Raw genomic sequence first — 27,786 nt, 5'->3', positions numbered from 1 at the left:
TCTTGGGCACTTTATGTGTGCATTGTCTCTGGCTCAAAGAAGTTAAATGATGAAATCAAGGACTAGAGCGACTAGGACTAAATTTGGACCTATGTGTTTGACTCCCAAGTCTTTATCTTTTGGACCATTCCAAGAGACCTCAGTTGGGGGTAGACATCAGAATCAGGTGGTAAGATTTTTTATCCAAACTTCACTCTAGCTGGGCTGAATCGGAATCTTTAGGTGTAGAGTTGAGGTATGCGTAATTTAAAAAATACTCTCCAGAAGATTTGGATGTGCACTCCTGGTTAATAACTATTGCATCACCCCCAGCTGCAGTGGCAGGTGCTTTCTGCCTATTCCCCAGTACCATATTCAAAGTTGTTTATCACTCATGAGCTGCTACGAAGTGCACATTTGTTGGACTTCTGATGTTTATTTTTATGTTAAAGAATACACGGAGATATTTGAGGCTATGGAGTTGAGGGACATATGTTGGCGGGGAGCGGACCCGTGTTTGACAAGGTAGGTTTCACAGGCTGAGCTGAATGACAGACTCCCCTGAGCCGGCTTACTGGGAGCATATGTCATATACCCCCACAGCTTCTGGTTGCTCTTCGGAATTAACTTTTCTTCCTCTTAAGCCTCTCAAGCAGTACCATCAGGCCAGCATGGGACTTAGCAAAAGGAAGAGGACAGCAAGGCTTGCAAGTGCTGGCTGCATTACAGCACAAGGGCCTGATGTCCCCCTGGTTCCCAGGATTCTCTTCAGCCATCCAGCTGCAGCATCTGTTCTTTCTGGGCCAGCTACAATTTCAGACTGAGGACAGAGCAGCAGGGGTATCCAGTAAATAGGTGTAAAGCGTCCTGTTAGTCTGCTGATTGGGTTCCAAACAGAGCACAGCTGCTTTTATGTTGACTGCTTTATCCCTCCTGCAAAGTGCCCGTGTTTCCCTATATGAACACTCACACGTGTGTGCATGTGCACACCACACTCACACGGAAATTGGCAATGCTGTCAGCACAATGCTGTTTGGTCAGTTTCTGGCTGTCCTCATTACTAGGGGAAGTCATTTAAGGAGTTTCATGGGGTTCACACCATTGCATCTTCCTTCCATGCATTGCCCCTGCTGTGTCCTCCTCTTTGGCACTTTTTTCATGGGGTCCGCTAGAAACTGAGTTTGAAAGAACCATCTCCAAGGGTGTCTGGGCCTGGCACTGCACACCTTCTATGATCTGACCCATCTCCCACTAAAGCTCACAAAGCGTACACAATCTCAAGACCATAATACAGATGTTAATGATGTCTTGCACATCAGACACCCAGCCTTCAATAAATATGGTCCTTCCATCTAGTGCGCCTTTCCCCAGAGACCCATAGTTATAGTCAGAGTAGGTAAGACAGTGCTGAAGTAACAAACAACCCTAAACTCTCAGTGGGTAACAACACAAAAGCTGAGTTATCACTGTGGAAAAGGCAGCCTTTGTGGGCAGTTTTACAAAAAGCAGGGAGTCAGTGTTTCAGCCCTTCCATTTTGTGCTGCTGCCACCTTAACACACACCTTCTGTATTAGTCTGCTCTCATGCTGCTATAAAGAACTGCCCAAGACTGAGTAACCGAGAAAGGAAAGAGGCTTAATTGACTCCCAGTTTCACATGGCTGGGGAGGCCTCAAGAAACTTACAATCATGGCAAAACACACCTCTTCACAGGGTGACAGGAGAGAGAATGAGTGCTGAGAGAATGGGGAAGACCCCTATAAAACCATCAGCTCTCATGAGCACTCATTCACTAACACAAGAACAGCATGGAGGAAGCCGCCCCCATGGGTCAATTATCTCCACCTGGACCCGTCCTCCTGCCCCCTCCTCCCCACCCCACCCATGGGTCAATTATCTCCACCTGGACCTGTCCTTGACACTTTGGGATTATTACAATTCAAAGTGAGGTTTGGATGCAGACACAAAGGCAAACCATACCACCTTACAAAGGCACCACAGAAGGGGGTGGAGAGTACCGCATAAAATATTTCTCAGGGATGAGATACGTATCCACTGGCTAGAGTCCAAACACATGGCCCCAGACCAACTATAAGAAAGGCTCAGAAATGGGTCTTCAATTGTGCATGTAAAGATCAAACGGGAATACAGCCAATCTCTGCCACCATGGTCATTCTGATCAGCCACAATCTATTTCACTCTTCTTTCCACACCTAGAGTAACCACTTTCAAGGGAAACAGCCCTAGGCTCATGAAGTCCCAGCTTCATACTGAAACTGCAGAATCCCTGAGTGATGGGTGTTGGCATTAGGTCTGGAGGTGACTCTTTTATGTCCAACAACCTAAGACCTGGACATATACATTCACTACCCTTCAGAATGTACAATACTAGAAAAATAAGAGGATAACTGACAAAATTACTCCCATTAGGAGGAATGGAGAAAAGCCTCACTTGTAGCAGCCACGGGTCTACAATAGTTCTCAAATGCTGCTGGGCAGGCAAATTGAAAGCCCTCTAGCTGGAGCTGGGAACGGACTCATGGTTAGACACAAATTCTGCTACTGATTGGAATTCCTTGGTCCATGCCCCTGGACTCATGTAAGCTGTGCCCACTGGGTCTCCTTCTAAGAGGCTGTTCACCATTATTCTTATTCTCCTTGGACTGTTCTGAGGTAGACAGTGGGAACATGACACTTTGGGGACTGTATGCTTTTTAAAGCCTACTTCTTGCCCTATAGCACCAGAGGCCAAAGGGTTGATAACAGTCTTAAAAAGTCAAACGTTCTTGGAGTCCAAGTTGGTAGTTTCTTTGACAATATAATTTTCTTCAAAAAACTGATTAGGCTGTCAATCTATTTGTTTCTGGTCTCTTCTAGTAAACACATTCAAAGTTTTAAAATCTGCTTTGTTGCTTGGCTTTTCATATACAGGTTACATGAAGTTACTTTTTCAATAATTTCTAATTTATTTTATTATTTTATTTTATATTTATTTATTTATTTATTTATTTTGAGATGGAGTCTCGCTCTGTCACCCAGGCTGGAGTGTAGTGGTGTGATCTCAGCTCACTGCAATCTCCACCTACCAGGTTCAAGCAATTCTCCTGCCTCAGCCTCCCAGTGCTGCTGGGACTACAGGTGCAGGCCACCATACCCAGCCAACTTTAATATTTTTAGTAGAGACAGGGTTTTGTCATGTTGGTCAGGCTGGTCTCAAACTCCTGAACTCAAGTGATTTGCCCACCTCAGCCTCCCAAAGTGCTGGGATTACAGGCGTGAGCCACCGCTGCTGGCCTCAAGATTTTTTTAAATGGCTAATCTGTAAACTCCATGAGAGTAGGGACCAGGCAGATTTGTTCACCACCATCGCACTCATCCTCAGCCCTTGAGAGGTTTAACATAACCATTGTCCACAACACATGAGTGCACAATAAATGGCTTAGACTCAGCTACACTAACTGCAAAAAAGAGCAAACACTAATATAACTTTTTATTAAGGAGACACCTATTTCTGATGACTCTGTGCTAGGTACAGAATGTGACAGATATGGCTTCCAACTTACCAGGAAGATGAAAGGAGGTGAGCAGGTGAAAAGTGACTCAAAGTGGACAAAAAACAAGTATTGGACACAGTCAGATCTAGAGTCACATCCAGCCCTGCCAGGAATCAGCTGTCTGATCCTGGCCAATTTGCTTCAGTTATTAGAGCTCTAGTTTCTTCAACTATATAATGTGAGTATATTCAGGAAGGTGTGAGGAGGCATATTAAAAATATACAGCAGAGAGCCAAACATAAATAAATGCTCACTACGTTTACCTGACATACTTATGTTACAAGGTCTATGGGTTTGTAGTGTCACCATCACAGCATCCCGGGGTGGGAGAATGGGAAAAGGAGAAAAAACAGGGTGGGGAGAAAGAGATTTCCCAAAGGGGAAATACCTTACCCTTCCTGAGTCCCACACAAATCTTATAGGTTAAGAAGATTTCATCCTCCCATCAAGAAAAGAAGAAACAGGATCCGAATGGTTAAATGGCTCACTCAAGCTCTCACAGTTAATCCATGGGAAAACCCAAGCTTAGCCCTACCAGGGTTCCTTACTCCAAGGCCACTATTCTTGACCTATGCCCTACTTCTCTGTCACCTTGTACTCACTCAGTGTGTATCTACTTCATGTCTGTCATGCACCGTGAGCCATGCTGGGCACCAAGGACACAGTGGTGGAGTCATGGACTGCCTGGAGAGGAATTCCAGTGCTTCACTGTCACCATGTGACATCTCCATCATGCCCAGAAATACTGGTGTGGAGCAAGGATTCAGAAGACAGACAATGTGGAACAAGGCAATTTTCAGTAATAGAAAAGGGTGGTGTACAACTTAGCAATACTGTAGACCGTTGCATTAAAGGCCCATTTTTACTGATTTATATGATTCATGAAAATGACCTGTGGAAATATGTTGGGTTAATATGCAGACTGATGTAACGCACCATTTACTCAAAGCCCCCCTTAGTGTGTGTACGGTATAGCAACTCGTATTTATCTTGCAGGATTTTATTAAATCAAACAATCATTTAAAAGATAAATTTTAAAGTTTTATAATTTTAATGGGGGAAAATGCAAAAGTGCTTGACATCTTAATTCTTAAAATAGTAGATGTTATGAAATACCTTTTTTAACTATAAAAGTTTTTTTCTTTAACTTGTGTTTTTATGTTTTCTTGGTAAATTATTTTTTATTTCACTTTTTAAAATTCTAGTAAAAACTTTTAATTTGAAATCTATCCTCTAAACAAAATTGTAAGTGTTCAACACAGTATTTTTAATATAGGCACAATGTTGTATAGCAGATATCTAGAATTTATCTATCTCACATAACTAAAATTTTATACCCATTGAACAGCAACCTCCCACTTTCCCCCTCACTACTGTCAACCACTATTATACTATCTTTTTCTATGAGCTTGACTATATTAGATACCTCATATGAATGGAATCCTGTAGTATTTGTTGTTCTGTGACTAGTTGATGTCACTGAGCATAGTCCTAAAATTCATATGGAACTACAAATGATCTCAAATAGCCAAAGCAAACTTGAGAAAGAAGTACAAAGCTGCAGGCATCACACTTCCTGATTTCAAAATATATTGCAGGGCTATAGTAATTAAAACATATGGTAAAGGTATAAAAGCAGATATATAAACCAACTGAATCAAACTGCAAGCCCATCCAAACTCACCAAATTGTAGACGCTAAATAAGTACAGGTTTTATGTCACTCATACCTCAATAAAGTGGTTTTAACATAATAGTAGAAAACCAAGAAATGAACCAACTCATATACAGTCAACTGATCTTGGATGAGGTGTTAAGAGCACACAATGGGGAAATGACAGCCTTCACAACAAATGATGATGGGAAAACTGGATAGCCACACACAGAAGAATGACATTGGACCAATATCTTACACTATATACAAAAATCAACTGAAATGGATTAAACACTTAACCGTCAGACCCCAAACTGTAAAACTCCTAGAAGAAAACATAATGGGAATCCTTCATGACATTAACCTTGGCAATGATTTCTTGGATATGACACCAAATGAACAGCAAGGAAAGCAAAAATAGATGACCAGGACTACACAAAACTAAAAAGTGTCTGCACTGCAAAAGAAACAATCAACAGAGTGAAAATGCAACCTGCAGAATAGAAGAAAAATATTTGCAAACCATATATCCAATAAGGGGTTAATATCCAAAAAACATAAGGAACTCCTATAATTCAACAACAACAATAACAACAACAAATAAATACATAAATAAACTTGATTTTTAAAATTGGCAAAGGACTTGAATAGTCATTTATCCAAAGAAGACATACAAGTGGCAAATGGCCATATGAAATGATACTCAGCATCACTAACTATTAAGAAAATGCAAATAAAATACAAAATGAGATATCACTTCACACCTCACTGTCACCACGTGACATCTCTCATCATGCCCACCAATACTGGTGAGGAGCAAGGCATCAGAAGGCTGATGAGATGGAACAAAGCAATTTTCAGTAATAAAAAGGATGGTGTATAAGTAAGCAATACTGTTGACTTTTGCATTAAAAGACTTAAATGAATTAAACTTGTCAACAGTTATCTTGTAAAAGAAAGATACGTGTTGACAACAGTATGAAAGATAAGTGTTGACAAGAACACGGAGAAACTTGAATCGTTGTACAACATTGATAGAAAGGTAGAATAGTGCAGCCACTATGAAAAACAATATGGTGGCTTCTCAAAATGCTAAAAATATAATTATTATGTGATCCAGAAATCCAATTTCTGAATATACATCCAAAACATTTGAAATCAGAATCGCCAAGAGAAATCTGCACTCACTTGTTCAGTGCAGCGTCATTCACAATAGCTAAGATATGGAAACAACTTACATGTCTATCAATGAATGAACGGATGAAGAAAAATGTATCTGTATACACATACACACTGGAATATCATTCTGTCTTAATAAAGAATGAAATCCTGCCACATGTAACCACAGGGATGAACCTGAAAGACATTTTTTTTCTGGTAACTTTGGTCCTTCTCTAGGTAGTTAACCTTAAAGCATATTATTCACAAATGTCAAACAGTGGCACCTCTTGCATTCAGCTACTTTATCGGTGTACAAATGTCCTTGTGGCACACTCCGTGTGCAGGAAGACATGCTGCCGCAATGAGTGTTAGCATAGCCTGGGGCCAGAGAGGACTGAGTTCTAGGTTCACATCTTCAAGTCTTGGGGAATTCCTCCAGGCTCACTGGGCTCAATTTTTCTATGTCTATAATCAAGAGATGATAATGAGGGATAAAAATAATTGCTCTCAGAACTGAATTATGACTTTTGTGGGCCCCAGGCACCTTTGCCTTCATAGGCCTCCTTCATCCATAAAACAAGTATTTAAAATTATAGTTTTGCACCTGTTTGTATAAAGGTGAATATAATTCAGACTGGATCACATTCCTTATTATTTTCTGATTTTAAAAGAAATTAAAACATTCCTTTGGTCCTTAAAAAGTACTGCAGACCCTAGCTAGTACTGCAGACCTGGCTACATCTACTGTGGCCACTTCTTGTAGATATAAGAAGATATAAGTCTCTATCTCCTCACCTCACTGATTCAGCACTAACTGAGCACCCACAATATGTCGGAAACTAATGGGCACTGAGGGCTCTAGAAATGAATATGCTACACCAGGCTCGGGTGAAGACTGCCGTTTCCATTGCTGCATCACGAACCCCTTACACAGTGCCTGGGACAGAATTAATGCTTGATTAATGTTTGATTAGTGGATAAACCAATGGCAGCATCTCTACTCAAAGAGATGTCACTGTCCAGAGACAACATAATGACATGTTTAATGATAATTATGCATGTCTGTGTCTTACATATGTGACTCTATGTCCTCATGAAAAGAATATGAGGGTGTTCACAATAACAAGCAAGGGCATATTCAAAGCAAGGGCAAAGTGCAAAGAATCCAATAGAAATGGGTATAAGAGAATAAAAAGAAGAGCCTATGTAAGGGAAATAAGATTTCTGCCTGAGAGACAGCTCTGTGCCTCAGTTCCCCCTCCCCACCCTGCCCTGCCAGACACACACCTCCCATCAGAGGAGAAGGGGTTGTCACGGCACAAGGCTCAGCATGGAAGGAGCCTTATAAAGCTAAGCACATCCTCTTGTCCAGTGTGAGCATTACTCACTTTGAGGAAGATACTGTTCTACAATTCTCTACAATTCGACTTAAAGACAGCTTCAGAGTGGCAACCTTGTACGTTTTCTCAATGACATGCATTCCTCTGTCTGGGAAACCATCTTCAAAGTAAAGCAAAGGAAGGGGGATTTCACTTTGTTGGCCAGCACACTCATCTCAGAGAAAGCTGCACCAGCAGAACACCCTCCCCGCAGGGCCAAACTTATGATCTCCACGGGTGAGCCAAGGAACTGGGAGGCTCAGTGTGCAGGCTGGAAACAGGCCTGTTGGGAAAGTCAAATGCCTGACACTCTAAGTGCTTTTGTTCTTCTGCGTTCAGATGTTCTCTGATTCCAAGGCATCCAACACTCATTTACTCAACAAAGGCTTCGTGGCCATCAGTCATGTGCCAGGCATACATAGGTAAATAAATCCGAAACACACCCTGCTCTGGTGGAGCTTAGAGTCTAGAGTCCCACTTCTGGATATATATCCAAAATATCTGAAATCAGGATTTCCAAGAGAAATCGACACTCCCATGTTCATTGGCACATTATTCACAAAAGCCAAAATACGGAAACAACTTAAATGCTCATCAGTGAATAAATGGATAAAGAACACACGCACACACATGTGCGCGCGCGCGTGCACACACACATCCCCACATACACACTAGAATATTATCATGTCCTTCCAAAGAAGGACAAAAGGTATCACAACCTTCTTTGGTTAAACATTCACATCATGGTTAATGATGGGGATGAGGAGATGGCATCAGGCTCGCTGATTTAAAACTCCAGCTTGGTCCCTGCTCAGCTGTGTGGCTGCAGTGACATACTTAACCTCTCCCAGTTTCAATGTTTTCATTTGTAAAAGAAAATATGAAAGGGCCATTCTGTGAATTGAAGGAGTCCATGCACATAAGTGGCTTGCCAGCATATTTGATGTAAAGTAGATGCTCAAAAATATGATTTGAAATGATCAGTAACACACTTTTCACACTATTGTGAAATGTGTAATTTTCAATTATTCCTTTGTTTCATGTACAACATGGTGAATGAGTCACAAGATCCATTAAGGGTTGGCACTGAGTTTTTATTCATTGTCTTAGCCCCTGTAGCTCATAGATCCTAGCACACAGTAGGTGCTAAATAAATGGCTGATAGATGAATAAATGAGCACGTGTACTAAAGCCCCTGCCCAAGGAAATGGAGGTCTGAAGACAAAGAAATCTCCCTAAAGTCCGTGTCTCCCCACTAGGCTGCCATTCCTCCCTTGGATGAAGGAACAGCCCTCCTTATGTCAGTGAAAAGAAAAGGGGTGTGCAGTCTTCTTGGGGAAGAACAGGTTGCCCCTCACTCTGAATAACTGGATCCTTGATTTTTTTTTCTGGAGACAGAATTTCACTCTGTCACCCAGGCTAGAGTTCAGTGGTACGATCTCGGCTCACTGCAACCTCCGCCTCCAGGGTTCAAGTGATTCTCCTGCCTCAGCCTCCTGAATAGCTGGGATTACAGATGCCCACTAACACACCCAGCTGATTTTTGTATTTTTAGTAGAGACAGAGTTTCTCCATGTTGGCCAGGCTGGTCTTGAACTCCTGGCCTTAGGTGATCTGCCTGCCTCGGCCTCCCAAAGTGCTGGGACTACAGGCGTGAGCCACCACACCCAGCCTGAATCCTTGATCTTTAATGACAGTCTGTCAGAGCCTGAGTATTCGTCAGCTGTGATGGCTGTTTATGTCTCAACCTGGTCAGGTCACAAAACCCAGGTATTCGGACCAACATTACAGATGTTTCTGTGAAGGTATCTTTTAGAGGAAATTTATATTTAAATCATTAGACTTTGAGTACAGCAGATAACCCTCAGTCGTATGGGTGGGCCCTGTTCAGTCAGTTGAAGACCTTTCAGTAGAAAGAGACTGACTTTCCCCAAAGAAAAAGAAACTCTGCCAGCAGACTGCATTCAGACTTGGATGGCAACTCTTCCCTGGGTCTCCAGCCTGCCAGCCTACCCTGTAGACTTTAGACGTGCCAGCCTCCACAAGTGCGTGACCCAATTTCTTAAAATCTTAAAATATACACGCACAAACACATTCACACACACGTACAACTTATTGGTTCTGTTACTCGGGAGAAAGTAACACGAGCATGTGCCAACTGCCCCCAACTGGACCAGGCAGTGTCAGGGATATCACAGTAAAAACAGCATACAAAGGGCTAAAGGAGGCCTCCGGGATGATCATATCCAATTCTCTCTCTATACCTTGAGAAACTGAGACCCAGAAAGGGTAGGTGCCTGGCTCAATGTCACACAGCAGGTTGGCACTGAGGGAAACCACATGGCAGACTCTTCACTCAATGTCTCACCACAAGGCTGCATTGGAGCTCTTGGAGTAACATTCGATTTAATTATGTGGATAAATAACAGAAAAAATAATATCAGCAGGAGGTTTTTATTGGGCATGTTTGTGTCAGGCTGTATGCGCAAGGCCTTTATAGGCTTATTTCATTTAATCTTCTCAGCACCCTGTGAGCCAGGCATTAGTATCTCCTTTGACAGATAAGCCATGAGTCAAAGAGGGTAAATAATTCCCCTAGCGTGAAGCTGCTGGTTTCAGATGCAGAGGGAATATAAGTACTTGCTCCACCAACTCTAAATGTGGAATGTCTAGATGTCAAAGGTGCTGCAGGAAAGAACAGAGGCCACGAGGGGAGAGGGGCCAGGGCTAATGAGAAAAAGATACGGCCTGTCGCAGCAACCCTCACCTCCCTGTGATTTTTTTATGCCAATCAGCTCGTTTTGCTATGAAACTCCAGTTTTGCAAATGTCTCTGCAAGGAAAGGCTTATTTTGAAGGGAGCACCTGTTCTCTAATCCTTCCAGCTGATGCTGCAATCTGTGCAGATTCCAGTGTTATTTGTTAATGCGCTGGGCTTCTCAGGGATTTGGATACATAGCTCCCAGGGGAGGTGGAAGGAGTGGATTTTATTCTTTGCTTGGCAGCACTTCTCTGGTGGGAAGGCACAGGGTGGGTGCACAGCACTGAATCTGCATAATTGGATGGGAATCAAATGGAAAATGCACAGGAAAAGAATCAAGTCCTGAAAATAACCCATTGAGCTCAACTCCGTGAGCAAGTTCAAAGCTAAGCACTCACAAATAAACCATTTTATCTGACTCTGGTAAAAGACAGGGATGTCTGCTTTGACACACATCCCCAAAAATAGCCAAGAAGAGAAATAAAAAGAAATGCTATACTGTATCAAGGGCCTAAGTCTATTTCTGTGGTGTTTTTACACACATTAACTTCTGAAATCCTCCCTAGAAGGTAGAGTGATCCCATTTCACAGTTAAGAAAACTAAGTTTCCACAAGAGTGAATGAGTTCCCCCAAGTCACATAGCATTTACCATAGCAGTCATTTGTAACCAGAGTCTGCTTTCTACCACATCATGACAGTCTCAGAGATAGAAATTTGGCTGGGCCATGCTCAGATGTGTCATCTGTAATAGAGTCTGGTGGACTGAAATAGTCTATCATGTGTCCCATTCCATCCCACCCCATACCAGGTCTAACGTTCTGAGCTGGGCACGCACATGTCAGCGGAGATGCCCCTCGTTCCACAGCTGCCTCCTGCAGACTGTTACTGGCCCCTGCCGTGTGAAGCAATGGATGGTCTGTGTGGCCTCAGTGTCTTGCTGCTCAGCTTCCTACATGAACATGATTCACACATTTGTATCATTCATTCCCCACATTTTTATTGAGAACTAAGTATGGTGGGCATGGTGTTGGCCCTAGGGATGAGGAGCTGAATGAGGAGGTTTCTATTCCCAGCCACTCAGAGCCCAGTGGAGGAGGGACAGAAATGCCTAGAGAATTGAAGAGAAAGTATTTCTTTTTAAAAAATCAGAGAGTACTTTCACATTAGCGGTGGCATCTAACAAGGTCTTGGAGGGTGTGCAGGGAGTTGCACATCAGAGTCCTTCAGGACAGAAACCTTCTTGTAATCATCTTCATAAGCCCCTGTGGCAGCCTCAGCAAAGGCCCTTGGCTTGGGAGATGAGTGTTGAAAGTGTTTCGAACTGATCTGTGACCAATGACATCCCCTAACGCCCCAGGCCACATTCCCTGGAAAACAGAGTTTGAGTGGATGATTTTCAGGCAGTAGATTACTGAGGTTTTGAGGGCCAGCCCTGGCTCTGAGGCTCTTCAGTCTCCACATGGGATCTACTGAAACTCTAGGTGCCAGCCCACATGGGGGCTGAAGGAAGAAAGGCTGGACATAGGGAGAAGCTGAACTGTGATTTAGTCACTGCAAAGGCTTCAGCCGACCATGGGGAGCTCTGCCTCAGTGATGGTCCTGGTGCAAAAGACACGCAGCAGGGATAGTCCAATGACATGCTACAGGGCTCACTGGTTTCCACTCGCTTTCTTACTCATTCAGTTTCTATCTGCTGGGCCCTACATCAGCGCTAAGGATGTCAGATTCTGAGAAGCTCAGTGGTTGACTGAAGTTCTGTATCTACAAGTCACTGGAGTCTACCCTGGAACTGGTCTTATTTGGCTCTAAAATCTGCTCCTTCCATCGCATAGAACCCCTTTCTGGCTTCAGGTCCTCTCAGCAGGCTCTTGACAACTCTTTTCTTTGCTTCTCAGGACCATAAAATTGTGTGACACAGCAGCTTGGACCAGATGAAGACATGACTTGGGCAGTTTTTGCCACCAGACCTCCTGGCTGGGTCTCAGAGCTACCAAAGATGATATCACGGGGGAGCCAGCTGAATGCATTACCTAATATTCTGAACAGTCTGTGCACAGAGCCTGACTGTCTATGAGGATAGAGCACGTCTTTTGTGGGGCTGACTGGGCATGGACAGTTTATCACACTTATAACGTGGGCCACTCAGAAATTAGGAGTGATGGTTACTATTAGTGTGATGGTTACTTTTATGTGTCAATTTACTTGGGTCACAAGGCACCCAGATGTTTGGTCAAACATTATTCTGGGTAAGCCTGTGAGGGTATGTCTGGATGAACTGGTCAGTTGAATAAAGCAGATAACCCTCTCTAACGTGAATGGGCCTCACCCAATCCACTGAGGCCCTGAGTAGGACGAAAAGACTGAGTGAGAGAAAACTGTCTCTTATTTATTGTCTTTGATCTGGGACATCAGTTTTCTCCTGCCTTTGGACTTGGACTTGGAATGGGCCTTATAACACTAGCTTTCCCAGTTCTGAGGCCTTTAGCCTTGGACTGGAATGATACCATCTGCACTCTTGGCTCTCCAGCTTGCTGACTGAAGATTTTGGGGCGTCTCAGCCTCCAAAATCATGTGAATCAATTACTTATGATAAATTTCTCTGTGTGTGTGTGTGTGTGTGTGTGTGTGTGTGTATCCTATTGGCTGTATTGGTCCTGTTTCTCTGGAGAATCCTGAACAATACAGGCTGGTTATTTATGAGTAGGCCACTAATAAAAACACAGCACACGCTGGCTCAGGAGAAATATGAGCAGAATCATACCCTGTGTAGTTAAAGCCCTGCACATCACAGAAGAGTAAGTGATGTTTCTTGGGATAAAAGAACAAGAAGGACAGAATATGTATAGTCAGCAGCTAGTGAGTATTGGATATCGGGCTAGGAACTTTACATTCATTACCACATTTGGGTACATATAACACTTCATGAGATTATTAGCTATTGGGGCACCCACTCTACAGGTGGGAAAACTGATGTTCAGAGAGTGCACAAATGAAAGTGGAAGCCAGGTTTTGAAGGCAGGCATGGCTTTCAATGTTATCACATAGTCTGAGTGGCCCCCTCACAGCACAGCCTCCTGACTGACAGAGAACCATATTCTTCCAAGAGACCAATATAAGAAGTATCATATGAAGACCATACTCCTTGTATCTATCCCAGGGCTTGGCCTTAGAAATATTCCTGATAGAGCTTGTAGTGATAAAAAGAAGAGGTGGGAAGATAGTGAAACGAAGGGTTAAATTAGGCAAAATCTCTGAAGGGGATGTTTCAAAGAAGCATGAATCTCACAGAACATACACTCTGCAAAGTAAAGTTTGAAAGTTTTGAAGCAACTGCCCCATGCAGGCCTTACCTCTGAGGAAGTCGGCTTGCAGTATCCAGCTCCAAAGACCAAGTTTTCCAGAGAAATGATAGACTGTTCTTGTCCGGTGTCTGGGCCACCTTTACCAAGCCAGGAGCCTCTTCCTGGATGAGTAAAACTAAATGAAAGATAATTCAAAGGGTGAAAAAGGAGGTAAAGAAAGTGATGGTGCCATTAACTCAGCCCCTTTGAGAGGTGTTCCTGTGAAGCCTTTGGGATAAGTCATTTAGGAGTAGTTCACCCCCAGGAGGTGTTTGCATGTGACATTTGTGGATGTCTTGACAATAAAGAGGGTATAACTGGCATGTAAGCTTGAAAGTCAAAGATGACACACATCCTACAATGTGTGCATGTAAATGCCCACCCTGAATACCAACAACACACCTGTAAGAAACACTGAAGCAGAGCTCCAAGCTTATATCGCTAGAGGGGAAGGTGGCATGGGCTCCGGAAGTTTCAGGGGCAACTCTGACCGGACAAGGTCTGAGTCCTGTCACTGCTCCTTCCACCCCCTCGCCCCACTCCCTGGACCTCTTTTCTTCTGTGGAAAAGCATAAACCATCTTCCTCCATGATCCACACAAGAGTCTAATACGATGTCAAAGACTGTCATAAGCCAGAAAGCACTCGCTGTGTCAATGCTAATTGGGAAGACCAAAATCTGCTCAGCTCACAAATGTGCAGTTCCTGCCCAGCTCTGCAATCCAAAGATTAATGGATATGTGATGGCAATGATCAATGTCAGGATCAAAGGAGATTAGGAGAAGATGTGTGATTATTCAAATTTATCATATTTGAGTTTATGATCATCTTCCTCTATCTTTACCTGTTTGATTTTCATCAATTGATACACCAGTAATGTTTACTCGTTCGCGTATTCTTTTTTAGATCTCTTCTATTCAATTTCTTTTCTAATGGATGTTTTGTCATATTGTGGATACCATATTCTAGGCATGTTTTAGTCCCTCAGTAAAATTTAAAGTCTCTGATGGCAAAGAGAGTCTTAACAATAAATAGCCCCAGGTGATATCTTTACCATCTTCACTATGAGTGCTTATGAAACATTTGTGGAAGGGCTTAATCCAAGAGATCCAGGTTCCTGTTTAAAATATTGACAGGAAAATAAATTTAGCATTATATTTCTGCTTAATTCATTTATTCAAATATTTATTAGGCCCATACCATATGCCAGGCAGTGGGTTAGGTGCTAGGATGATAAGATGATTAAGGTACAGCCTTCACCTTAAAGACATTTGTCTAGAGAGCAAAGGAAACCAATAGATGTAATACAATGCAGGAAAACTCAGGCCAGTGTGTGCAGAAGAGCAATTTCTGAGGCAAATGAGGTGAAAAGAATACCATTCAGGACATAGGCATGGGCAAGGACTTCATGTCTAAAACATCAAAAGCAACGGCAACAAAAGCCAAAATTGACAAATGGGATCTAAGTAAACGAAGGAGCTTCTGCACAGCAAAAGAAACTACCATAAGAGTGAACAGGCCACCTACAGAATGGGAGAACATTTTTGCAATCTACTCATCTGACAAAGGGCTAATATCCAGAACCTACAAAGAACTCAAACAAATTTACAAGAAAAAAACAAACAACCCCATCAAAAAGTGGGCAAGGGATATGAACAGACATTTCTCAAAACAAGACATGCATACAGCCAACAGACACATGAAAAATATGCTCGTCATCACTGGCCATCAGAGAAATGCAAATCAAAACCACAATGAGATACCATCTCACACCAGTTAGAATGGCAATCATTAAAAAGTCAGGAAACAACAGGTGCTGGAGAGGATGTGGAGAAATAGGAACACTTTTACACTGTTGGTGGGATTGTAAACTAGTTCAACCATTATGGAAAACAGTATGGCGACTCCTCAAGGATCTAGAACTAGAAGTACCATATGACTCAGCCATCCCATTACTGGGTATATACCCAAAGGATTATAAATCATGCTGCTATAAAGACACATGCACATGTATGTTCATTGCAGCACTATTCACAATAGCAAAGACTTGGAATCAACCCAAATGTCCATCAGTGACAGACTGGATTAAGAAAATGTGGCACATATACACCATGGAATATTATGCAGCCATAAAAAAGGAGAAGTTTATGTCCTTTGTAGGGACATGGATGCAGCTGGAAACCATCATTCTCAGCAAACTATCGCAAGAACAGAAAACCAAACACCGCATGTTCTCACTCATAGGTGGGAACTGAACAATGAGATCACTTGGACTTGGGAAGGGGAACATCACACACTGGGGCCTATTATGGGGAGGGTGGAGGATGGAGGGATTGCATTGGGAGTTATACCTGATGCAAATGATGAGTTGATGGGTGCTGACGAGTTGATGGGTGCAGCACACCAACATGGCCCAAGTATACATATGTAACAAACCTGCATGTTATGCACATGTACCCTAGAACTTAAAGTATAATAATAATAAAAAAAAAGAATGTGTCTAGAGATGATCCTCAGAGTATGGCCAATCAGTGAGGGGACAATAAAGCCAGCCTCTCAGGGTTCAACTCCCTAAAGGCTGTGTGACCTAAGGCAAGTTTTTAATCTCCCTACCTCTGCTTTTTCCTGTCAGAAGGTTTGATACCAGCACCCTAGCCATTTGGTGGTTGTGGGGGTCCCATGGGATAAGCTAGGGGCAGCTTCCAGTAGTGTCTGGCAAGCAGCAAGGCTTCCATCAATGCTAGGAGCTATCTGTTGCTAATACCACACATATAATAAAATAGAATCATTGCTCTGATTTCTTTTGAATTGCAAGTTGAAGAAACTCTATAATTTACCTGGAAGATGGATAAAAGGAACATTCCAGAAGAAAAGTAGAAAGTGTGTATGTGGATACTCCTGGCACATTCACTGGACAGACTGCAGATTAACAACTAAAATAACTTGTTATTTACTTAAGGGTGGTCTTAATTAGCTTTTCTGGTGGATCTGAATCCCTCAAGTGAAATCCAATCATACCCATTTGGGAGTTAAAAATGGATTCTTTGCTTCAGCTTGTTTTAGTGAAGGCTAAGGGGTTTTGGAGGTTAAATGTTAATTTCACACCTGTTTCATGATAATTGGATTTAACTGCTTTTCCGGAAAAGTTAGTTCTTGCCCTATTTGACAGGCATTTCCCACAAGCTTAAAGGGTTCCCTTTGTTTCCAGCTGCTGTGATCCAACTGATAGAAGTTCTTCCTGCAAAATCCAGAAGACAGAAGACAGTTCTATTTTTACCCCCATCCCTGGAGAAATCTAGCCCTTACTGTGAATTTCTATCTGTGTTTCACTCCACCAAGGTTGCTGCAGACAAACTTGCAAGACTTTTTCTGTCGGAAGGTTAAACACTTTACTAAGATTTCTGATTCCCAAATTCTCATTAGGATAGTATTAGGGCCCCCATTATAAAATACGAGTGAAGCCTGCTGATACGGTTTCGCTGTGTCCTCACCCAAATCTCATCTTAAATTGTAGTTTTTGTAATACCCACATGTTGTGGGAGGGACCCAGTGAGAGGTAATTGAATCATGGGGGTGGTTACCTCCATGCTGTTCTCCTGCAGTGAGTGAGTTCTCATGAGATCTGATGGTTTTATAAGGGGCTTTCCCCGATTTGCTCAGCACTTCTCCTTGCTGCCGCCATGTGAAGAAGGACATGTTTGCTTCCCCTTCCACCATGATTGTAAGTTTCCTGAGGCTACCTCAGCCCAGCAGAACTGTGAGTCCATTAAACCTCTTTTCTTTATTAATTACCCAGCCTTGGGTATTTCTTCATAGCAGCATAGGAATGGAATAATACAGTAAACTGGTACCACAAAATGTGGCAGTGACTTTAGAACTGAGTAACAGGCAGAGGTTGGAACAGTTTGAAGGGCTCAGAAGAAGACAGGAAAATGTGGAAAAGTTTGGAATTTCCTAGAGGCTTAGGGGGCTCAGAAGACAGGAAGATGTGGTAAAGTTTGGAACTTCCTAGAGACATGTTGAATGGCCTTAACCAAACTGCTGATAGTGATATGGGCAATGAAGTCCAGGCTGAGGTGTCTCAGATGGAGATTAGGAACTTCTTGGGAACTGGAACAAAGGTGATTCTTGCTATGCTTTACTAAAGAGACTGGCAACATGTTCCCCCTTCCCTAGAGATCTGTGGAATTTTGAACTTGAGAGAGATGACTTAGGGTATCTGGCAGAAGAAATTTCTAAGTGGTAAAGCTTTCAGGAGGGAGCAGAGCATAAAAGTTTGGAAAACTTGCAGCCTGATGATGCAATAGAAAAGAAAAACCCATTTTGTAGAAAGAGACTCAAGCCTGCTGCAGAAATTTGCATAAGTAATGAGGGACCCAATGTTAATCACCAAGGAAATGAGGAAAATGTCTCTGGGGCATGCCAGAGACCTTCTTGGAAACCCCTCCTATCACAGGCCCAGAGGCCCAGGAAGAAAAAATAGTTTTGAGGACCTGGGACCAGGGCCCCCTTGCTGTGCACAGCCTAGGGACTTGGTGCCCTGTGTCCCAGCTGCTCCAGTTGTGACTAAAAGGGGCCAAGGTATAGCTCAGCCCATGGCTTCAGAGGGTACAAGCCTCAAGCCTTGGCAGCCTCCACTTGATGTTGAGCCTGCAGGTGCACAGAAGTCAAGAATTGAGGTTTGAGAATCTCCGCCTAGATTTCAGAGGCTATATGGAAACTCCTGGATGTCCAGGCAGAAGTTTGCTGCAGGAGCAGATCCCTCATGGAGAATCTCCGCTAGGGCAGGCCAGAAGGGAAATACAGGGTCAGAACCCCGACACGAGTCCCCACTGGGACACGGCCTAATGGAGCTATGACAAGAGGGCCACCATCCTCCAGACTCCAGAATAGTAGATCCACTGATAGCTTGCCCCATGTGCCTGGAAAAGCCACACTCAACATCAGCCCATGAAAGCAACCAGTAGAGGAGACTGTACCCTGCAAAGTCAAGGGGCAGAGCTACCCAAGGCCATGGGAGCTCACCTCTTGCATCAGCATGACCTGGATGTGAGAGATGGAGTCAAAGGGGATTATTTCAGAGCTTTGAGATTTAATTACTGCCTTATTAGATTTTGGACTTGCATGGGACCTGTAACCCCTTTGTTCCGGCCAATTTGGAATAGATATATTTACTCAATGCCTGTACCCTCAACGTATCTCTAGAAATAACTAACTTGCTTCTGATTTTGCAGGTTCATAGGCAGAAGGGACTTGCCTTGTCTCAGATGAGACTTTGGACTTGGACTTTTGGGTTAATGCTGGAATGAATTAAGACTTTGGGGACTGTTGGAAAGGCATGATTGTGTTTTGAAATGTAAGGACATGAGATTTGGAAAGGATCAGGGTGGAATGATATGGTTTGGCTATGTCTCTACCCAGAGTTCATCTTGAATTGTAGTTCCCATAATCCCCACATGTAGTGGGAGGGATCTGGTGGGAGGTAACTGAATCATGAGGGCAGTTACCTCCATGCTGTTCTTCTGATAGTGAGTGAATGCTCACAAGATCTGATGGTTTTATAAGGGGCTTTTCCCCTTTTGCTCAGCACTTCTCCTTGATGCTGCCATGTGAAGAAGGATATGTTTTCTTCTACTTCCACCACGATTGTAAGTTTCCTGAGGCCTCCCCAGCACTGTGGAACTGTGAGTCAGTTAAACCTCTTTCCTTTATACATTACCCAGTGTCAATTATTTCTTCATAGCAGAGTGAGAACAGACTAATACACCTGCTCTCTGCCCTTTCAGTTGGCATAAACACTTTGCATTACCAAACTGGCCTCCAATCTGATGTAACTTCCAGTCTAACCAACTCAAAGCTGCTAGAGTCTTTGCAAAACATAGATCTTACCAAGTAACTCTCCTGCTCAAAACATTCAGTGCCTTCTTTTTATACAATAAACAAATTCTCAATTCCTTAATGTGTCATTAATTACTGTTTTAAACTGTAACTCCAATTTACCATCCCAAATTCACTTTCACTGTCACAGTCTCTTATCCTCTGGGTGTAGCACAAAGACCGTTTCTTCTCGAAAGATTTCTCCCATGTCCCTGAAGTAGAGTTGCTTTTTTCCCATGCTAACGATTACATCCCATTTATTAAATGCTTATTATGTACTAGACATGAGGCCTAGGTGAGGGCTTGGAATATGAGAGGTGCTAAATAATAATCAACTGAATTAATGGCCATGGGTTTTACATGTGCTATCTCATTTAATCCTTCTAAAAGCCTTCTGGTATGTACTGAAACTAAAACTCACATGCTGAAACTAACAGAGTTAACAAGCAGGGGGCTCAGATTTGCAACATGGGTCTGCCTAACCCTAAAAACCATCCCTTTAATTCCTACCCTACACTGGGTTCCCACTCCACTCACTTAACAGATATTACTCAGAATTAGAGTTTGGTCTACGTGTGTTTCTGCCAGACTCTGAGACTTTAATGATGCCAGACTTGATTTATCTCAGAGCTTCCAGACATGGCCTCTCTAGAAGTGACCAAAGCTTTTGCCACCCATCTTGAAGGAAGCATGTTTTCACCACGTGCAGCACTATACACCTCATCCCATTGCACCTTCTCATCATCCCTGTTGGGTTAGTATCACATCTCATTTTTTAAAAATTTTTGGCTTGGTGCAGTGGCTCACACCTATAATCCTAGCACTTTGGGAGGCTGAGGCAGGTGGATTGCTTGACCTCAGGAGTTTGAGACCAGTATGACCAACTTGGTGAAACCCTGTCACTACCAAAAATAAAAAAAAAATTAGCCAGGCATGGTTGCTCCTGCCTGTAGTCCCAGCTACTTGGGGGACTGAGGCAGGAGGATCACTTGAGCCCAGTTGGCAGAGGTTGTAATGAGCTGAATTTGCATCACTGCGCTCTAGCCTGGGTGACAGACAGAATGAGACCCTGTCTCAAAACAAAAAACAAACAAACAAAAAATAAAAATAAAATAAAATACATGGAAATTCCTTTGACTCATTCATTGACTTATATGTTGAAACAGATGCTAGAAAAGTTAGGTGACTTATCCAAGAATTCCCCAAAAAGTAAGTGGTAGGGCTAGACGATAAGATGGTCTTGACTCCAGCCGATGAAAGAACAATTTGATCCCAAGGCCCCAGAATCTGCTGCAGGAAGCTCTACGTTTCCTACCCCAGGCTGTCTGTCACCTTCTCTTGCCTCATCTTCAGCAGTGACAGCCTGCTAATCCCAGGACCTGACCCCGCTAGCCTCACCTCGTGGAGGGCAGACAGATCATGCCCTTAACTCTGCATTGAGGACATGATTTGTCAAGCCTTGGAGTGCGTTAGGAGCTAGGGAATATCCTTTGGGAATATTCTTCACAGGATGATAATACTCTCCGCTGCTTTCTGGATTCTATATCTCCTGTCACTTCCCAAGATCAGGTCTGCTGTCCTTTGTTTCTGTAACTGTGAATATTGTAACATTTTCTACCAATCTACCACAACAGTATTTACCATATAATAATTTCACATATGCAAATGGGCCCACTTCATTGGACTGTGAACTCACTGAGGGAAAGATCTATTCCAAAGTATTTTTATATTCCATAGTAGAATGTACTGCATATTCTCTTACACTTTTCCTAGAGCACAGCAGGCCCCCAGTAAATACCCATTGAATAAAAGAATAATGGAGCCAGGAAAGGAACCCAGCAGATGGATGTGGTCACTGGATCACACCTCCAGGGGCACCAGCTCCTGGTCACATGGCATGGGTCACATTGGGTAACTAATTTCCTACTCTCTGACCCCAGCAGAGAACAGGGGCTTCAGGACAGGAACAGCAAACGTAGTGAAAATTCTAGTCTCCTGTACCTGCACTTAAACTCTCAGCACGGAGAAGCCATTCAGAAAAGGGAAATTAGGAAAGATTCCTTTTGGAAATGCCATGCTACAACATTCTATGCATAAACACTGCACACATGCAACTTTTGCCCATGTGCATATGCAATGTTTTGAAATTATTTCATGCACCTATCTGGCCATGCTTGGAGTAGGTATGAAGACAGGCAAGCACGGTACAACATGCTACGTGTTGTCAGTTCTGTCCCTCCACTTGGGACATTCATAGAACCTCAGTGCTTCACATGATCTTGAATATGTTCTGGGAAAATTCACTGAAGGGAAGAATCAAACCATATGAATGGGCTGGGCATGGTGGCTCACGCCTGGAATCCCAGCACTTTGAGAGGCTGAGGAGGGTGGATAACCTGAGGTCAGGAGTTTGAGACCAGCCTGGCCAACATGGTGAAACCCCATGTCTACTAAAAATACAAAAATTAGCTGGGCATGGTGGCGGGTGCCACATGCGGGAAGCACAGACTAGCTTTTCAAGACTCTTCAACACTGAAGCCTCCTACTTTTTCCACTTCTTTTGTATTTCCCCTATAGATGTCCAGATGTCCTTACTCTCTCCCATGCTTCTCAGTGAGAACCAAAGCTTAAACCTGTAGCCTTAGAGAAACTCCCTTGCATGTGCTGATCTCTCCTGGAAAACTCCCTGCCCCTCCACCACACCTGCAATGGAAGGTAGGTCCCACATATCAGGGCTGTCTCCAAACTTCATACCTGATCAAGGGCTGCTGCAGAGCCACCAGAGCAGCATGGACGGTCACCGAGATCACAGACAGGTGGAAATAGTCGAACATGACCGGGACCTGGTGGTGCAGACCATTCCGGGGGTGGAAGTGCAGGCCAAGCGTGCGGCTGCTGACCATCGGTGCCCCGGCCACATCCCTCAACCTAGAAGGCAAGCACGTGAGCTCATGTGAGAAATGGTGGGTTACCCCTGCTGTCATCCTAGCATATCTGTATTAAGCCTCTCCGCCTCTCCATGGGCCAAGCACCATGCATACATCGTCTTATTCAGTCCTGCAAGTGCTCTGCCTGGTAGAAATCATTTTTCCCATCACTGGCAGATGAGAAAACCAGGGTTCAGAAGTATTACTGGATATCACACAGCTGCTACACAACAGATCTGGTGACATGCTGCACTGTCAGGGACATCAAACTCACGTGTCAGTGATGGATAGGAAGCACAGACTAGCTTTTCAAGACTCTTCAACACTGAAGCCTCCTACTTTTTCCACTTCTTTTGTATTTCCCCCATAGATGTCCAGATGTTCAGCGCTCTCCTCATAATGCTGCACTGACTGTGTGAGCCTATGTTTTCGAACAGATTCCTACCACTTAAGGGACTATGATTAATGTATCTTTATAATCCCAATACCTAGCCTAGTATCTGGCAGGTATTGAGAATATAAATACAAATTAAAACGAACAATTGACTGACTGAACGAACAAAAGAACGAATGACGCCCAAAGCACAGTGCTTAAATAATCTGACTAGTTTCATCAAGGGTTCCCCAATGTCTGCGCCAGTATTTTGTAATTGACACATATCTGAATCTAAGAGATTAAACCAACTGGCACAAGACCCAGCAGCATCTTTGATGATTAAAAGAAGATTGGTTGTTGCCTATACAAAACCTAGGGCCATGTTCGCCCCAGGAAGACCCAGCACTAATCTCAAATCTTGAGAACCAGTCATTCATTTGGGCTGTGCAAATTTCTCTGAAGCAGAACGCAAGGGAAACCTGGGAGGAGCATCTTTCATGAGGAGAGCAGAGAGGAAATGCTTGTCCTCCATCCATAGATGAGGAAATGAAGCACAGAAAGGGCCAGATGGAGGGAGCAGCCTCTGGAGACCCAACACCATGGGCTTTGCTTCCTTGAAACCCTTGTTGCTCGTGTGCAAACAAAGGCCAAGTAAAAGAGTCAGCTAAATTATTGGAGCTCAGGATGACTCCATAGATTGAATATGAATAATGGTCTCCTGGTACCAGAAAGAAACCTGTTGGGGAGAGGGTGAAGGGTCTACCCCATGAATCTCAGCAAGGTGTTAACATTTACATTATTTTAAATTCTGGCTACAATGTATTGAGAGCTTGTTATGAACTGAACATGGTACTTTTCCCTTTAATCTGTATGGCAATTATAGGAGGCATTTATTGGCATTATTCTGTTTGTAGAAAAGGAAGTAAAATCAACAAGAGTTAATTAAAGCCACAAGACAGAAATGTAACCTTGGACCAGGTCTTCCTGATTCACAGTTATTTCTCAGTCACTGCTCAATATTGCTTTGAATCCAGTCAGACCCAGGTTCCTATGAATCACAGACATATCCCTAGGGCTTGAACAACAGGAGGTTAAATATATATCAGTGTAGCAAAGATGGCAAAAATGTTAACAAGAATTTAAGCTACATTAGTAAGAGTAAAGAATTAAGAGAGAAGAGGTGGTAAATCTCCTGTGCTCTTAAATACATATATCCAAAATGGAGATAAAACTTAGGTCCTGGTAGTGGTGCAGGGAGGTCTCTAAGCTCTGAAATGATGGTGGTAAACTTGATTGCACTGATAGGACAGTGTCTGAGTTCTTGTAAGGGAAATGAAGCAAACAAAAAAAATAAACAAACAAAAAACACACACAGAAATAGCCCTAGTAGTTAACCTGGAAATGACATAAATAAGGTTTCTTTTTTATTTTTTTGAGATGGAGTCTCACTCTGTCACCCAGGCTGCCAAGCTGGAGTGCTGTGGTGTAATCTCGGCTCACTGCAACCTCCGCCTCCTGGGTTCAAGCAAATCTCCCACCTCAACCTCCCAAGTAGCTGGGATTACAAGCCCGAGCCCACACCCAGCTAATTTTTGTATTTTTTAGTAGAGACGGGGTTTCACCATGTTGGCCAGGCTGGTCTTGAATTCCTGACCAAAAGTAATCCTCTTGCCTTGGCCTACCAAAGTGCTGGGATTACAGGCGCGAGCCACCGTGCCTGGCCAAGAAGATTTCTTTTCTGAACTGCCATCCAGACTTGGGATTTGTCTGGGTGGTCACAAGAAATAAAACTGAAGTCTACTGAGGGCAGATGCACAGGGATGAATCGTTCCTCGAAATAAAGAATTTCCCAATCAGCAGAACTATTCAGGGCAGAATGGCCCATGATGTGAAGGAGTGAGGTCCCCATCCCTGTGCAAACAGGTTCTGATGGGTCTTTGCAGAGGAACAAGTACAAATATGAGGTTAGAATAAAGCAGAGTTTCCTCACCTCATAACATTGACTTTGAGGACTGAGTCATGCTTTCTCGTGGTGGGAGGGGGCACTGCTAACTTGTGCACTGCATGACGTGCAGCAGCATCTCTGGCCTTTACTCACTAGACGGCAGTATCTAAGTGTGACAATCCTGTCTGCTTTACACCATTCCTGGGACTTGTTCTAAGGCCCTAGAAGAGGTTGGCCTTCTTTCGGATCTATAAAGTCAGAAGTGAAGCCCCGCCCTTACTGCGCTCACATCTCCCCTCAAGCATCCTCCTCAGCTGTGATAACCAAACATGTCTCTGGGCAAGGCTACATGTCTCCAGGGGTCAGAATCCTCCTGCCTGCATTGAGAGCCACCAGAAAGACAAATTTCACGAGCTCTTCTGTCCCTGATATGGGAGGCTCTGCTTCTCCATTTGGTTCCCACCCAGGCCTATATGATGCTAAAGAAGCCAGATGACTTGGTCATGTTTCAGAGCCTAATGTCCACCCCAGGATATGCCACAGATGCCTTGTCATCCTTAAACTCAATTTATGAAAATTTAAAAATGTGGCATTTTCAATCTTCTCCAGCCTCTGACTTCCTGTTCCTCTTAGCTAATCTTATAGTTCATGAAAACCCTTGCTCTGATTATTATTAAGTGCTTGGGAGAGGAAGCAACACATTGAAGCCTGGCCTCACTTCCAACTAGGAAGCCATAAAGAGCAAGAAGACATTTATCCATCAGATTGTGTACTTGGCCTGTTACGTATATTGTCTCTCTTAATCATCAAACAGACCTATGAGGTATGTATTCTATAATGATGTCTATTTTATAACTGAAGCTACTGAGATTTATGTAAGTGTGGGACTTCTCCAATGTTTTATAGTTAATGAATGCAGAGTCTAGGTTGCCGAGTTTTATACACTTTGATTAAACCAATCACCGGTATACAGGCTCTCCATTAACTACTGTTTTACTGAACAGAAAGTCTCATTTACTGTGTACACTATGGCTTATCACATGGAGGGCAGGTAGGAGGCTGATTTCTAGGCTGAGCTTGGAGTTAGCAGCAAGGTTCTATGATGAATTGGAAATGTCTACCATAAAGCTATGAATGAATGTCTTGGAAGGAAGTGGAACAGAGTGATAGGGCGGGGTGGGTTACTGGAGGTGTTAATGACAGAAACCCCAGATAGTTAGAGGAAAATAGGAGCACAATAAAGTCAGGGCTTTACTTCTGAGTTTATAGCTTGGGAAGAAGGCCAGCCTCTTTTAGGGCTTCTGAGTTCAGTATGGTGCTAGAATAAGTCCTGGCGATGGGGTGAAGCAGGTAGGATTCCTCAAGTCTCTACACTATCCTGCTAAGGAGAAAGCAGATGTGATGAGAAAGGCAGGTGGCCAGAGGGCTGGGATCCAGATAGAAACAAAAATGAGGCATCTGTGAAGTTGAACCCAGCCTGTGGCACGACCATGGACAGATACTCCTGCCAGCCCAGGGACCAGGCAAGACTGGCTACACATCAGTGGATGCCCCTTCTCAATTCCTATACACGATCAAGTCCCTAACACTACAGTAGACATCCATCTTTGGTTCAAATCCCCTTGGACTCAACTCCTCATGTTATGAACAGCCCCATAACGGATTAGACAGATTTCAGAGATAGGACAGTCCTTGAGAAGGGGAAGAAGTTCTGCGAAGAAATCTGACCTTTTCTTTTTTTCATTGTTTTTTGTTTTGTTTTGTTTTGTTTTTGAGACAGGGTCTTGCTCTGTCACCCAGGCTGGAGTCCAGTGGCACAATCATGACACACCATAACCTTGAACTCCTGGGCTCAAGCAATCTTTCCACCTCAGCCTGCCAAAGTGCTACGATAACAGGCATGAGCCACTGCCCCTGGCCAAATCTGAACTTTGAAGGGATGAGGGAAACAGTTCTGCCAGCATTGGCTCATCAGCTTCTCAATTTCCCATTCTCCAAAGGAAAAGGGGAAACATTTGTTGGAGAGGTTACAGAGATCAGAAGTGAGAACTGACTTTAATTTAAAGATAGTGGTCAGCGTGTGCTGAGATTCTGCTAACAGAACGGAGAAAGGAGTTTTCCTCCCTTTGCCTAAGCCAAGAGAGGAGGCCTTCAAGGGAGATTGCCCTGTATCCCCTAGAACAGTGGGAATGCAGTTCCTAGTGCTCAACTCATTCTGCAAAGGCCATCAGGAGAGAAGCTGAGGGTGGCTGGATTGTTCTAAACAAAAGTGAGCAGGCTTGGCAGAGGAGGTTATGTGGAATGGGGGTTAAAGTGTCTGTGTCCATTTCCCATGGGCCAGATGAGTGTGCTTTGGAAAAGTATCCACCCCCAAAGAGGTTCCTGCAAGGAATGAGTCACCCAGCCTCTTGTGAGGCATCGCTACATCAGATAACTGCAGGGATGGGGCTGGGTAAGAGTCTTCTGGCAGGGGTACCTAAGGAGTCTCTCTCTAAGGAATTCACAAGAACATCCTAAAGCCAATTCAGGGTTTACCATATGACAATCCTACTCACAAATGAACCCCTGCCCTTTTCTCCACTGTTTCCCTCCTTACTGTGCCTGACCCTGCAAAGCCTGCAAACTGCAGTGGGGAGGAAATGGGGGTATGAAGTCCCCCACCATGCCCTGTTCCTACATTGGGAGTTTTCTACTGTAGGAAAGCCTGGATCTGGAGGTGAGGTAGAGAAAGGAGGCAACAGAAAGAAGTTATACAATGGATGAGGTTATTGTTCTGATATTATAGTTTACTGGACTTTTCATACCTAAAAAAGGATGACTTACTTATTAGCGGAA

The 27,786-nt window shown here is 43.5% G+C and overlaps 1 protein-coding gene across 2 annotated transcripts in view; it reads right to left on the bottom strand.

Annotated features, from left to right (window-relative positions):
• The window catches only part of FAM135B (family with sequence similarity 135, member B), a 298,084-nt gene that overhangs the window by 102,149 nt on the left and 168,149 nt on the right, over positions 1-27,786 (bottom strand). For both annotated transcript variants that reach the window (XM_011938131.1, XM_011938133.1), the window contains exons 6-7: positions 22,458-22,631; positions 13,837-13,963 (exon numbers count right to left, since the gene is read on the bottom strand). In XM_011938131.1, coding sequence (XP_011793521.1) covers positions 13,837-13,963; positions 22,458-22,631 — 301 coding nt within the window. The remainder of the gene's footprint in view (positions 1-13,836; positions 13,964-22,457; positions 22,632-27,786) is intronic.

This window comes from Colobus angolensis, unplaced genomic scaffold (assembly GCF_000951035.1).
Source record: "Colobus angolensis palliatus isolate OR3802 unplaced genomic scaffold, Cang.pa_1.0 Scaffold17, whole genome shotgun sequence".
NCBI classification, from domain to species: domain Eukaryota; kingdom Metazoa; phylum Chordata; class Mammalia; order Primates; family Cercopithecidae; genus Colobus; species Colobus angolensis.
Note: the sequence above shows the minus strand (reverse complement) of the source record. Positions and strands in the feature narration are given on the sequence as shown.